The sequence below is a fragment of the Hypanus sabinus genome, chromosome 4 (genome assembly GCF_030144855.1).
Source record: "Hypanus sabinus isolate sHypSab1 chromosome 4, sHypSab1.hap1, whole genome shotgun sequence".
Taxonomy (NCBI): Eukaryota; Metazoa; Chordata; class Chondrichthyes; order Myliobatiformes; family Dasyatidae; genus Hypanus; species Hypanus sabinus.
In genome coordinates, this window is record NC_082709.1 from 16,367,333 (window position 1) to 16,382,928 (window position 15,596).

General features: G+C 42.2%; 1 protein-coding gene across 1 annotated transcript in view; it reads left to right on the plus strand.

The window, feature by feature from the left end:
* The window catches only part of ly75 (lymphocyte antigen 75), a 157,754-nt gene that overhangs the window by 107,086 nt on the left and 35,072 nt on the right, over nucleotides 1–15,596 (plus strand). Inside the window, exons 23-25 of the mRNA XM_059966465.1 lie at nucleotides 5,494–5,648; nucleotides 12,918–13,041; nucleotides 14,949–15,175. Of these exons, the coding sequence (XP_059822448.1) occupies nucleotides 5,494–5,648; nucleotides 12,918–13,041; nucleotides 14,949–15,175 (506 nt within the window). The remainder of the gene's footprint in view (nucleotides 1–5,493; nucleotides 5,649–12,917; nucleotides 13,042–14,948; nucleotides 15,176–15,596) is intronic.

The following is a 15,596-nucleotide window of genomic DNA, read 5'->3' on the forward strand; positions in this document are numbered from 1 at the left end:
GTCTATATGCCCCTCAAATGTTTTGTATCTATGTACCTGTCTAAGTTCCTTCTGAACATTGCAATTCTTCTTGCCTCTAATCATTTCCTCAAGCGGTGCATTCCATTTACCCACAACCATAAAAATCCGTGTGAAAAACCTGCTCCCTCATGTCCCTCTTTGAATGGTTCCCTTTTCACCATAGATTTATGCTCTCTCCTTTTAAACTCCTCTCTCCTTTGAAAATGACTACTACAACCTACTTACAATAGGCCCTCATGACATTATATATTTCAACGATCACCCCTTAGCCTCCACCCCTCCAGGGGATGAAGCCCAAGACTAGTCAGTCTATCCTTTATAACTCACGCCTTACAGTTCTGGTGACATCCTTGTGTATCTGTTCTGTCCCTTGATGATAGTCTTCCTAGAGGATGGTAATCAGAACTGCTCCAGGTGTTGTCTAACATGAGGAGAACCTGAGGGCAGCATCGACAGCAGTGCTGACTTTCACTGTGCCGGCTGGGCTGCCCATTGCTCTTAAACTGATCCCCCGCAAATTCCACTCATTAGTTGTGTGGGTTCTGACCAAAGGAAAAATGGCTGGAGTCGCTTTGCTCTTCAGCACAGTGGTGTTTATTAGGTGCATCGAAAGTCAAACTTATTAAAAATAGTGAAAAGTATCAATATTTACAAAAATACTGTATATCTATCAGAAAACACTACAATGCCTTTGCACTTTGCCCAGTGTGAACTCCTGGCAGCCCTAATATCCCTCTCTGTCTCTCTGAGAGCTATGAGCTCCTTTTTATTCGCACATATCATCTTTTCAAATTACCAACAAAATTAACTTAAGACTACAGATGAATTGGAATTTGAATACAGAATAAACGGAAGTTTCGACCTTAAATGCAGTGTCCAATCAACACACTGTATACACATCCTCGTTACTAAAGAGATGGAATATTCTGCCCTGTAAGGTGGGAAAGGTAGCTTAAAGCCAACCCAAGTGCATCAGCTCAACTTATGACCCATTATGAGAATATATCAGGGAAGACATTGAAGTGCACATACTTAACACGACAGCAGAATGACAAGGAAGTGTGTGTGTGTGTGTGTGTTGTAAATGCACTTGTGTAAGAACTGGGTTTACCAAGTGCTGTCCGTTGCACTAGTGCAGAAGCAGGTACCTCATATGGACAGCCTTACAGTGTCAAGAGTTGATGCAGTACCTCTCTGGCCATGGTTAAATGTTTCAAAGATCCCCGGGGGCCTGAGGAAAGATGGGGCCAAGCTTCACAAAGCCTGGAGTAAAGGCAATCCATTATTGTGGGAATTCAACAGTCCAGCATCCAGAGGGATGGCGTAGGAAGAATTATGTGGTGATAAAGTGAGGATGTATATTTAAGATAATTCTTCATCAATGATACTGAAGAGGAAGCAAACTACAGCAATCTACATTAGTCCTTCCATGGGACATGTGTTTTATAATATTGAATATCAAACAATTCTTGTTTGCCCAATTTCTTCTGAAGTTGAACCAACACACACAAAACGTTAGAGGAACTCAGCAGGTCAGGCAGCATCTATGGAAAAGGGTAAACAGTCGACATTTCAAGCCGGGACCCTTCATCAGGACTCTGTTGATCTTGTATGTGTGTGGGGGTGGAGGGAAACTTTGATGTACTGAAAAACGATACTACTTTGCACAGTAGTTTATATTGCCCTGAGACCCAACTGTATTTTCAGCAGTGTAATCTATGGCTACAACTCCACAATGATCAGTGATTCTAAGATGGCTGGGCAGTGATATCAGTGATGGGGGATCAGCAAAAGATTTTGCTGGAGGGCAGGCAGTGGATAGTGGTGCAGCATGGGAGTAATTCAGAGCCAAGTGAGGTCTGAAGAGAATACTTGAACCATTGTGTATAATGCTCATTTTATTGAGTAATCACCTGCTACCTGGCAGTGCTGATTATGTAGAAGGCATTACTTTAGTTCTGTAATATTTTTAAATCCAGCCAGATTAATGGTATGACTGCCCCCATTTCATAGTCTTTTTCCCCCTGAGGCTCTGAAATGAATTGGCTTTGGCAGCTTCAAGTTCTTACCTCACTGGCACATGTTCACAATGATGCAGTAATTGCATCCAGCGCGATCTGTGAAATTTGCATCATATCCCGGCAATGAAATCACTTCAGTGAATGTTAATTCTGCTTGACATTTTCAGAGTAGAGCAAGATAGGAATTAATGCAACACATCTAAGTTTACTGCATTTCTTTGTGTTGGCTTTGGTTCCATGTTAGTAATTTCTAACTTTTTTTAGCACAGATTCTCCAACAGCAATTACTGAAGAATAGAATGAAGTTTGTGTGGCCAGTTAAATCAGACTGCTGTTTATGATTATACAAAGATATCCCAGCTGAAGTGAAGACACATGGTTTGTTTTGGAGAAGTAGAGTAAAATTAACATGGATATGCAGTTGAGCTAATACTTCTAGTGTGCTTTCCAAAGTACTGAACAGGTGGCTTCAGCAGAAAAGTAACAAGAATTAAAGACAAGAGCATAAGACATAGGAGCAGAATTAGACCATTCAGCCCATTGAGTCTGTTCCACCATTCTATCATGGCTGATCCTGGATCCCCCTCAACCCCATACACCTGCCTTCTCACCGTATCCATTGATGCCCAGACCGATCAGGAAACAATCAACTTCTGCCTTAAATATACCCACAGACTTGGCCTCTACCATAGTCTGTGGCAGAGTCTTCTACAGATTCACTACTCTCTGGCTAAAAAAAAAAAGTACTCCTTACCTCTTCTCTAAAGGGTCACTGCTTAACTCTCAGGCTGTGCCCTCTAGTTCTGGATACCCCCGCCATAGGAATCATCCATAAACTTGGCCACAAAGTCATCAATTTCATTATCTAAATCATTGACAAACAAAGTGAAAAGTGGCAATCCCTGAAGAACACCACTAGTCATCGGCAGCCAACCAGAAAAGTCCCCTTTTATTTCCACTGGCTGCCTTTTGCCTGTCAGCCATTCCTCTATCCATGCCAGTATCCTTTCTGTAAGACCATTGGATTTTATCGTGTTAAGCAGCCTCACGTGTGGCACCTTATCAAATACCTTATGAAAATCCAAGTAAATGACATCTACTGCCTCTCCTGTGTCCACCCTGCTTATTACTTCCTTGAAGGACACTAACTAATTTGTCAGGCAAGATTTCCCTTCACAGAAACCATGCTGACTTTGTCTTATTTTATCATTAGTCTCCAAGTACCCGGAAACCTCATCCTTGATAATAGACTCCTACACTTTCCCAACCACTGAGGTTAGGCTAACTGGCCTATAATTTCCTTTCTTTTGCCTTCCTCCCTTATTAAAGAATGGAGTGACATTTGCAATCATCCAGTCCTCTGGGACCATGCCAGTATCAAGTGATTCTTGAAAGATCATTACCAATGCATCCGTTAATTCTTCAGCAACCACTCTCAGAACTCTGGGATGTAGTCCATCTGGGCCAAGTGACTTATCCACCTTAAGGCCTTTAAATTTGCCTAGAACGTTTTCCTTTGTAGTAGCATTGGCACTCATTCCTGCTCCCTGACCCTCACGGATCTCTGGCACACTGCTGGTGTCTTCCACAGTGAAGACAGATGCAAAATACCCATTAAGTTTATCTGCCAGTTCTTTGTCCCTTTTACTACCTCACCAACATCACTTTCCAGTGGTCCACATCAGTTCTCACCTTCCATTTACTCCATATATAACTGAAAAACACTTTTGGTATCCTGCTTTATATTACTGGCTAGTTTGCCCTCCTATTTCATCTTTTCCCTTCTTTTAGATTTTTAGAAGCTTCCCAATCATCAACTTCCCTCACACTTTTGCTTCCTTATGTGCCCTTTCCTTGGCTTTTATGTAATCCTTAACTTCCTTTGTCAGCCATGGTTGCCTATCCGTGCCATTTGAGAACTTCTTGCAGTATTAATTCAATCATATTATGATCACTGTCTCCTAAGGGTTCCCTTACATTAAACTCCCTAATAAGATATAGGTTATTACACCCAATCTAAGGTAGCCTTTCCCTGGGTAGGCTCAAGCTCTAAAAAGCTATTTCATAGGCATTCTACAAATTCCCTCTCTTGTGATCTGGCACCAACTTTATTATCTCAGTCCCCTTGCATATTGAAGTCCCCATTACAATAGTCTCATTCCCCTTATTACATGCCTTTTCCACCTCCCTTTGCAATCTCATCCCCAATTATTGGCTATTATTTGGAGCCCTATATATGGTTCACATAATGTTTTTTTTACCTTGCAGTTTTTTAACTCCACCCACAAAGATTCAACATTCTCTGACCCTATGTCACCTCTTTCTAAAGATGTAATTTCAATAATGCCACACCACTGCCTATGCCTTTGATGTCAAACTATGGCCTTCTTTCAGGCACGACTCAGCGATGCCCACAATGTCATACCAACGAACCTCCAATTCCACCACAAGTTTGTCCACCTTATTTTGAATGCTGCGTGCATCTATATACAGCACCTTCAGTCCTGCATTCTTCGTCCTTTTGAAATTTGCTTCTGTGGCACAATTTAACTCTTTGCTCTGTCTGCATTTGTACCAGTCATTGGTTTGTCCTTCCTTGTGTTCATATTGCATCCATCATCTATTTGTAAATCTGCTTCTTCATCCTCAGCTCTATCGTACTGGTTCCCATACCCCTGCCATGTTTGTTTAAACCACTCCCAACAACTCTAGTAAACCTGCCTGCAAGAATACTGATCCCCCTCAGATTCAAGTGCAACCTGTTCCGTCAAATGCACCAAATGTCTTTAAGTACCGTGGAGTGACACAGTAGCGTAGTGGTTAACACAATGTTTTACAGTGCCAGCTGTATGGTCAGCAGATTGCCACTGCTGTCTGTAAGGGGTTTGTACATTCACCCTGTGACTATGTGGGTTTCCTCTGGGCACCTCACATTCCAAAGACACGTGGTTAGGATTAGTGACTTGTGGGAATGTTGTGTTGGTGCTGCAGACAGCGCAAATCATGCTGTTTTTATCTGATTTCACTGAACTTTAAGTGTTTGAATGATTTACTGCAATTGCACAAACTGAACTTCAACAAAAAGGTACCTTTCTGAAACCCAAATTAGCTTTATTTCTCATATGTACATATTATATGTATCTTGTTTACTGAAAAGAAGACGGCTGAATAGTTAATCTCAGCCAGCAGGGGACAGTCTTGGTATGTGTCTTTAAGAGGTACAACACTTGTATACTTGGGTAGTATTAGTATCTCAAAATTAGATATTCTGTCAGTTGGCAATCACAAAGTTTCAACATGCTTCTGAACGTGCCAAAAGCAGTCCAGTTGATAAAACACACTTTAGGAGAAGGAAAGGGGAGATGCGTGGACTACCACCGTTTATAAAACTTGTCTTGTTTCTGTTGACTGAAATTCACATCTTAAATCTGATGCATCTTTTTACAAACAGACTTTATTGTATCCCGTTTACCTTGGCTGTCACAAAAATTCTGGCTTGGTATCCGATCTTCAGATGGAATTGAGTACAAATGGGTGACTGGAAGACCAATTGACTATGCAAATTGGCTACCATCATTTGAAGTAAATCAGGAAATAAGCGTAAATGTAAGTAAAATGCCTAATAAATTCTGCAGAGTATAAAGTAGCGCCTCTCCAAAAAAATGCGTATTTGAGATTGAACAGAGCTACTTCTGATCATGGCTATCATTCAAGTATGTCTTGCCAATTACAGCTTCCAACTTAGTCATGGAGAAGTACAGCACAGAAACAGTCTCTTCAGCTCATCTACTCTATTCCAAACCATTTAAACTGCTATTCTCATCGACCTGCACCGGGACCACATTCCAACTGTCCACTTCCCTCTCCAAACTTCTTTTAAACATTGATATCGAAATCACATCCACCTCTTACACTGGCAGCTCTCACCAACATCTGAACAAAGTTAATGCAAATTTGCCATGATGTCTATCGATATTTTATCTCTAATCTGCATTGTGCCTTATGAGCGATACTGTCTATTGAATGTTTTATATACCACATTAATGGAACAAAATTCACTCTTACTACATCAGACTACTCTCAGTAGGTCAATCAATCCATCCCCAACTCCAATACCCAGTAGTTAGGTTTCAGAGGGTGGAAGAATATTCAATGCAGGTAGGTAAATTGTCATATTTCAATCAATTGCAGATAGGCAGTTTTAATTGGTCAGAGTATTGTACTTCAGAGTCAGGTTTAATATCACCAGCATGCGTCATGAAATTTAATAATTTTGCGTCAGCAGTACAATGCAGTACATGATAATATTTTAAATACCATGAATTACAGTACAGTGCCCTTTGAGAGTTATCATCCCCCTTGGAAGTTTTCATATTTTATTGTTTTACAACATTGAATCACAGTGAATTTGATTTGGCTTTTTTGACACAATGATCAACAGAAAAAGACTCTTTTGTGTCAAAGTGAAAACAGATCTCTACAAAGTGATCTAAATTAATTATAAATTTTAAAAAACTGAAAATAATTGATTGCATAAGTTTCCCCCCCCCCTCCCTTTTTTAAAAATAACACACCAATTCATCACTGGTGCAGCCAATTGGTTTTAGAGGTCACATAATTAGTTAAATGGAGATACGTTTGTGGAGACCTGTGTATAGTTAAGGTGTTTCAACTGGCTGCAGTAAAAATACTCCTGTATCTGGAAGGTCCACCTGCTGGTGAGTCAGTGTCCTGGCAAATGAGGACAAAAGAACACTCCAAGCAACTCAGCAAAAAGACAGTTGAAAAGGACAAGTCAGAAGAAGGATACAAGAAAATTGCCAAGTCACTGAATATCCCTTGGAGTACAGTTAAGTTAATCATCAAGAAATGGAATGATTTGGCACAGCTGTAAATCTGCCTAGAGCAGGCCATCGTCAAATACTGAGAGACTGTCTAGAAAGGGGACTAGTGAGAAAGGCCATTAAGAGACCTATGACAGTTCTGGAGGAGTTACAAGCTCAGAGGCTGAGATGGGAGACAACCGCTGCTTCACCAATTGCAGCTTTATGGGAGAGTGGCAAAGAGAAAACCACTCTTGAAAAAACTGACATAAAATCGCGGCTAGAGTTTACCAGAAGGCATGTAGCAGACTTTGAAGTCAGCTGGATGAAGGTTCTGTTGCCTGATAAAACCAAAACTAATCTTTTTAGCCATCAGACAAAATGCTATGTCTGCCATAAGTCAAACACCACACACCATCAAAAACACACCACAGCATAGTGGTGGCTGTATCATGCTGTGGGGATGCTTCACTGCAGCAGGCCCTGGAAGGCTTGTGAAGGTAGAGGGTAAAATGAATGCAGCAAAATACAGGGAAATCCTGGAGGAAAACCTGATGTAGTCTGCGAGAGAACTGCGACTTGGGAAAAGATTTGTTTCCAACAAATCAATGACACCAAGCATAAAGCCAAAGCTCCACAGGAATGGCTTATAAACAACAAAGTTAATGTTGTGGAGTGGCTAAGTCAGAGTCTATACCTCAATCCAATTGAGAATTTGTGGCTTGAAAAGGGACATTCACTCACAATCCCCATGCAATCTGACAGCTTGAGCAGTTTTGTAAGAATAATGGGGAAAAATTGCGGTGTCTAGATGTGCAAAGCTGATAGAGATCTAAACACATAGATTCAAGGCTGTAATTGCTACCAAAGGTGCATCTACTAAATACAGTACTCTCTGAAGAAGGCCATTATGTAATTATGTAATCAAATAACGAGGTACTCTTCAGTAACACCTAAAGCAAGGCGAAAGAGTGATCCTGAGTCAGTTTGAGGAGCAGAGAGCTAAACGGAGAGCACAGTGGATGGAGACCGATCCAAACAGACTCGAGGCTGTAATTGGTGCCAAAGGTACATCTACTAAATACTGACTTGAAGGGGGTGAATACTTATGCAATCAATTATTTGTGTTTTATATTTGTAATTAATTTCGATCACTTTGTTGGGATATGTTTTCACTTTGACACGAACGAGTCTTTTTCTGTTGATCTGTGTCAAAAAAAGCCAATTTAAATCCACTGTGATTCAATGTTGTAAAACATTGTTCAATGTTCAACATTGGAAAGCGGCCAGTGAGTGAATGGGCCCGTGAAGGAGTGGAGATTTGACTCGAGAGGCTTTGATGAGAAGAGGCGGAGGACGAGCTTGTTCCCAGTTAGTCTTTACAATGCCTTCTGAGACGGTGATGTGCCTCTCCTGTGAGATGTGGCAATCTTGGGGGAGCTCCCCTCTCCCGCAGAGTCACATCTGCAAGAAGTGCTTGCAGCTGGGTGATCTGGAAGACCGTGTGAGAAATGTGGAGCAGCAGCTGGATGACCTTTGACCTCATTCTCCCTTATGAGGCAGTCATAGATGAGAGCTACAGGGAGGTAGTCACACCTAGGCTGCTGGAAACAGGTCATTGGGTGACAGTCAGAGGGGGGAAAGTGAAGGAGAGTAGACAGGTAGTGCAGAGCACCCCTGTAGCCATTCCCCTGAATAATAAGTTTACCGTCCTGGATGCTGTTGGTGAGGATGACCGACCAGGTGTGAGCCACGGTGGCAGGGCCTCTGGCACTGAGTCTGACCCTGTGGTGCAGAAGGATGGGACGGAGAAGAGGAGAGCTGTCGTCATTGGAGAATCTGTAGTCAGGGGAGCAGACAGGAGATTTTGTGGATGGGAGAAGGAAACCCACATGGTTTGTTGCCTCCAGGGTGCCAGGGTCCGGGATGTCTCTGACTGGGTACATGACTTCCTGGTATGAGAGGGAAAGCAACCAGAAGTCGTGATACATGTTGGGACCAACGACATAGGCAGGAAGAGGGATGAGGTCCTGAAGTGTGAGTTTCAGGAACTAGGCAGAAGGCTGAAGAACAGGACATCAAGGGTGGCATTCTCAGGATTGCTGCCAGTACCACGTGGTAGTGATGGTAAGAATTGGAGGAGATGGCAGTTGAATGCGTGGCTGAGGAGTTGGTGCAAGGCGCAGGGTTTTAGATTTTTGGATCATTGGGACCTCTTCTGGGGAAGGTGGGACCTGTACAGATTGGATAGGTTGCACCTGAACTCGAGGGGGAGCAATATCCTTGCAGGTCAGTTTGCTAGCATGGTTCGGGACGGTTTAAACTAATTTGCAAGGGGGATGGGACCTGGAGCGATAGAGCAGTGAAAGAAGTGCATGGAGTAAAGCCAGATCTAATATATAGAGAGGCTTTGAGGAAAGAGCAGCAGAATAAAGGGTGTAAAGGTAGTAAGGTAGAAGGGCTAAAGTGTCTGTACTTCAATGCAAGAAGCATCAGGAACAAAGGTGATGAACTGAGAGCTTGAATACATACATGGAATTATGATGTAGTGGCCATTACAGAGACTTGGCTGGCACAAGGGCAGGAATGGATTCCCAATATTTCTGGATTTCAGTGCTTTAAAAGGGATAGAGGGGGGGAAAAGGGGAGGAGGGGTGGCATTACTGGTCAGGGATACAATTACAGCTGCAGAAAGGGTGGGTAATGTAGCAGGATACTCTTTTGAGTCAGTATGGGTGGAAGTCAGGAACAAGAAGGCAGCAGTTACTCTACTGGGGGTATTTTATAGGCCCCCTGGTAGCAGCAGAGATACCGAGGAGCAGATTGGGAGGCAGATTTTGGAAAAGTGCAAAAATAACAGGGTTGTTATCATGGGTGACTGTAACTTCCCTAATATTGATTGGCACCTGATTAGTTCCAAGGGTTTAGATGGGGCAGAGTTTGTTAAGTGTGTCCAGGATGGATTCCTGTCACAGTATGTTGACAGGCCGACCAGGGGGAATGCCATACCAGATCTAGTATTAGGTAATGAACAGGGTCAGGTCACAGATCTGTCAGTGGGTGAGCATCTGGGGGACAGTGATCACCGCTCCCTGGCCTTTAGCATTATCATGGAAAAGGATAGAATCAGAGAGGACAGGAAAATTTTTAATTGGGGAAGTGCAAATTATGAGGCTATAAGGCTAGAACTTGCAGGTGTGAATTGGGATGATGTTTTTGCAGGAAAATGTACTATGGACAAGTGGTCGATGTTTAGGGATCTCTTGAAGGATATTAGGGATAAATTTGTCCTAGTGAGGAAGATAAAGAATGGTAGGGTGAAGGAAGCATGGGTGACAAGTGAAGTGGAAAATCTAGTCAGGTGGAAGGCGACAGCATACACGAGGTTTAGGAAGCAAGGATTAGATGAGTCTATTGAGGAATATAGGGTAGCAAGAAAGGAGCTTAAGAAGGGGCTGAGAAGAGCAAGAAGGGGGCATGAGAAGGCCTTGGTGAGTAGGGTAAAGGAAAACCCCAAGGCATTCTTCAATTATGTGAAGAACAAAAGGATGACAGGAGTGAAGGTAGGACCGATTAGAGATAAAAGTGGGAAGATGTGCCTGGAGGCTGTAGAAGTGAGCGAGGTCCTCAATGAATACTTATCTTCAGTATTCACCACTGAGAGGGAACTTGATGACGGTGAGGACAATATGAGTGAGGTTAATGTTCTGGGGCATGTTAATATTAAGGGAGAGGAGGTGTTGGAATTGTTAAAATACATTAGCACGGATAAGTCCCCGGGGCCTGATGGAATATTCCCCAGGCTGCTCCACGAGGCAAGGGAAGAGATTGCTGAACCTCTGGCTAGGGTCTTTATGTCCTTGTTGTCCACGGGAATGGTAACGGAGGATTGGAAGGAGGTGAATGTTGTCCCATTGTTCAAAAAAGGTAGTAGGGATAGTCCAGGTAATTATAGACCAGTGAGCCTTACGTTTGTGGTGGGAAAGCTGTTGGAAAAGATTCTTAGAGATAGGATCTATGGGCATTTAGAGAATCATGGTCTGATCAGGGACAGTCAGCATGGCTTTGTGAAGGGCAGATCGTGCCTAACAAGCCTGATAGAGTTCTTTGAGGAGGTGACCAGGCATATAGATGAGGGTAGTACAGTGGATGTGATCTACATGGATTTTAGTAAGGCATTTGACAAGGTTCCATGCAGTAGGCTTATTCAGAAAGTCAAAAGGCATGGGATCCAGGGAAGTTTGGCCAGGTGGATTCAGAATTGGCTTGCCTGCAGAAGGCAGAGGGTCGTGGTGGAGGGAATACATTCAGATTGGAGGGTTGTGACTAGTGGTGTCCCACAAGGATCTGTTCTGGGAACTCTACTTTTTGTGATTTTTATTAATGACCTGGATGTGGGGGTAGAAGGGTGAGTTGGCAAGTTTGCAGACGACACAAAGGTTGGTGGTGTTGTAGATAGTGTAGAGGATTGTCGAAGATTGCAGAGAGACATTGATAGGATGCAGAAGTGGGCTGAGAAGTGGCAGATGGAGTTCAACCCAGAGAAGTGTGAGGTGGTACACTTTAGAAGGACAAACTCCAAGGCAGAGTACAAAGTAAACGGCAGAATACTTGGTAGTGTGGAGGAGCAGAGGGATCTGGGGTACATGTCCACAGATCCCTGAAAGTTGCCTCACAGGTATATAGGGAAGTTAAGAAAGCTTATGGGGTGTTAGCTTTCATAAGTTGAGGGATAGAGTTTAAGAGTCGCGATGTAATGATGCAGCTGTATAAAACTCTAGTTAGGCCACACTTGGAGTACTGTGTCCAGTTCTGGTCGCCTCAGTATAGGAAGGATGTGGAAGCGTTGGAAAGGGTACAGAGGAGATTTACCAGGATGCTGCCTAGTTTAGAGAGTATGGATTATGATCAGATATTAAGGGAGCTAGGGCTTTACTCTTTGGAGAGAAGGAGGATGAGAGGAGACATGATAGAGGTGTACAAGATATTAAGAGGAATAGACAGAGTGGACAGCCAGCGCCTCTTCCCCAGGTCACCACTGCTCAGTACAAGAGGACATGGCTTTAAGGTAAGGGGAGGGAAGTTCAAGGGGGATATTAGAGGAAGGTTTATCACTCAGAGAGTGGTTGGTGTGTGGAATGCACTGCCTGACTCAGTGGCGGAGGCAGATACACAAGTGAAGTTTAAGAGACTACTAGACAGGTATATGGAGGAATTTAAGGTGGGGGGTTATATGGGAGGCAGGGTTTGAAGGTCGGCACAGCATAGAACATTCTATGTTCTAGAACAATAAAACATGAAAACTTCCAAGAAGAGGGCTAATAATTTTATAGATACTGTATATATTTTAAATAGTTAAATTAAATAAGTAATGCAAAAAAAAGAGATTAAAAAATAGTGAGGTCATGTTCATGGATTCATTGTCCATTCAGAAATCAAATGGCAGAGGGGAAGAAGTTATTCCTGAATCATTGAGTGTGTGCCTTCAGGCTTCTGTCCCTCCTTCCTGATAGTAACAATGAGAAGAGGGCATGTCCTGGGTGATGGGGATCCTTAATAATGGATGCCACCTTTTTGAGGCATCGCTCGTTGAAGATGTCCTGGATACTACTGATGGAGCTGATTAAGTTTATAACTCTCTGAAGCTTACCTCGATCCTGTGCAGCAACCCCTCCCCGCCCCCCCACCCCCAAACCAGAGGGTGATGTAGCCAGTTAGTTTTGGTATGTCACCTAAAACACTTCTGCCTTCAATGAGGACTGTACTGTAAGCGTTAGAATGACTTACAACAACTGCATCAACCGAACTTCAACAGTAAGATACCATTCTGAAACCCACATCTTTGAAGAGGAAAGGTGAATAAATATTTCAAGTCTTGGACCTTTCAACTTCTTGTCTGTCAGTTTTCTAACACTGAACTTGATATATATTTCTGCTAAAATTGGTGCAAGCTAGTTCAAGAAATGGGGGGGGTACTTTAAACAAGTGAATCACTTACAACAGAAGATCAGAAACTGCAATTTTATGTTTGTTCATTTGTTTTTATTCTCAGTTCTTTAATATCAAAAATGAATGTGCTATCCTAATAAATGAACCAAACAGTCCATTTATTGGAAGATGGGATGTTGTACCTTGTGATGATCAACAGTTTACTGCAGTGTGCCAGAAACATAAAGGTAATAACTTAGTTTTATTTCTTATAATAGTTTCAAATTATCTTAAATGCTTAAATATTGAAACTGTATTTCAGCATGTTTTCAAATTATTGGCTGGGAGTGTAAATGAGAGTAAGATGATGTGGTGTGGGTCAGCCAAATGAATATCTCTGTACAGTGTATTGAGGACAAATTAAGATGATTTCCTTCCAGATAACTTCAGTTGGCACACTTGTATTAAAAGCTTGGAAAGTACAGGTTTTAGTTTGCCAAGAAATTGCTTAAATCACTGCATCTGTTAAAGGTATTAAACATATAATGAAAAGCTGATTATGCGATTACATCTGAGTGGCATGAATGCAGGAGCCCTCACTCCCTTGATCACCACTGATGTGATTTCCCCCAACCCACTATTTCAGGCTAATCTAGTCGAAGAAGACTGCTCAATATGCCACTGGTGCTTAGGGCAGCAGTAAGTGTCCTCCATCTCTGGTGATGTTCAAAGCTTCCTGCATCGTGTCAGTAGATCCATTTTCACTGCTGTCAGTCATTCAAATCCCGGGTGGAAACTCAGGAATACCGTCGCGCTCAGATGTAGAAGGATTCTCCATTGCTGTTTCTGGAACAGTTTTGTTTTGCCAGTCAGGATTTTAGCTCTGAGCTGAAACCCCCCCCCCCCCCACAAACCTGGAGGACCGGTGGAACATCCTTAGTCTGGCCACTATCCTTTGATCTGTTTGGCATGGGTGACCCTACCAAGAGCCAAAGCATAAAGCCCCGACTCCAGGCAACATAGCTCTCTGGGTCACTGAGGCACTCAAGCCTCCAAACCCTATGGCAAGATTGTGGTCCTCTTGGAGATAGTAATCCAGTGGGTCATACACAATCCAATAATAGGACTCCTGATGTCATCTGTGTCAGCAGGTACTTTCTCCTGCTGCCTTTGAGAAAAAACTTCAGCCACTACAGTCCCTAGCCTGTTCCCACTGCTGCAAATTAATATTTATATTTTACATGTTTAAATCTTCTTCAGGGCTCCAACTTCCACAGTTCTAGCAACACCTTTTTGAAGCTACAGTTTGAGGATGATCCACTTTTCAAACATTGTTGCCAGGTAGAAAGTTGGAATTGCCCAACTCCCTCTTTGGTTGGAAGCAGTCTGGACCTAGGAAGAGCACAGGAAAATGGAGAGCAGAGGGAGAGTTGACACAATAGTTACTTTAACTTTGGATTGCCCTACAAGAGTTACCAACCTCGTTAGTTTTAGAAAATAAAATGTATTCAGCGCAGAAGCGCCTCTCTGAGGGTAATGTATTTTATATTTAGTTCTCCAGAGAGCTAGAGGTGAATGAATATGCCTGATCAGATTTTATTTGTTTAACAGTCAAACGAATACCATGACATAAAAGGTATGTGCATGTTTGGCATAATTCAGAGGAATAAGACCATTAATCAAGGTGACAGGCACAAAATGCCAGAGGAACTCAACAGACCAGGCAGCATCTGAGGAACTGAATAAACAGTCGATGTTTTAGGGCGAGAACTTCTTCAGGACTAGATAGGAAGGGGAGAAGTTTCCCCTTTTCCTCTTCCTTCCAGTCCTGAAGAAGTGCCTCAGCCTGAAATGTTGACTTTTTACTCTTTTCCTTAGATGCTGCCTGGCCTGCTGAGGTCCTCCATCGTTATTTGTATGTTGCTTTGGAATTCCAGCATCTGCAGATTTTCTTGTGTTTGAGATTAATCGAGGTGAATCATTATTGAAATAAATTGCCACTTTGGAATGTTGAAGTCTAGTTTATTAGGGTCTGGTATGCAGCAACATAGTTTTAATGTTTATTTCTGAAAACTGGCTTTAACAGAGATGCTTCGAATATCACCCATCATTTTATGAGCAGTCACTGTCAATTTTTCATATTTTCTTTTGGAAGGTTCTGTCAATGGGACAGTCACTCAGGTTTTAAATGACACCTTGAATTTTCTAAACCATACATACATAATAATCAGGAAGAACCTAACTTGGGAAGAATCGCTAACAGAATGTCAGAAGAATGGTTACAAATTGGTTAGCATCAGTGAAGCCTATCATCAAGGCTTCCTCACAGTTACTGTCAATGCACTTGGATATCCAGTGTGGATCGGACTCTACAGCCAAGATGTGAGTACCTGTTGCGTCATATCCAAATTGTTATGTTATCCAATGGGAAAGGGAAGATGAATATATAGAAGCATCTTTTTTTTTAATGGAGATGGATTATAATGAAAGCTCTTAAAATTTCAATGACAATTGATTGTTAATTGATCAGCTTCAACCAAAAAGAGCAGAAGAAAATTAATTTCTAAATTGAAATATTTATTTCTTTAGTGCAGCAGTAATGTTAGCAGATGTCATGAATCATTGTTAATGTGATAATTATTCCAACAAGTCCAGGGGCGGGAGGGAGGGAATGATGAGAAAAGTTTTCTTCAAAAATATAAGTACTAGCTTCATTACATCTTACTTTTCTGCTTTCTTCCTATCTCATGGAAACTTCAACCAATATTTTCTATATTTCTAAATAATTGGAAACTCAACATCA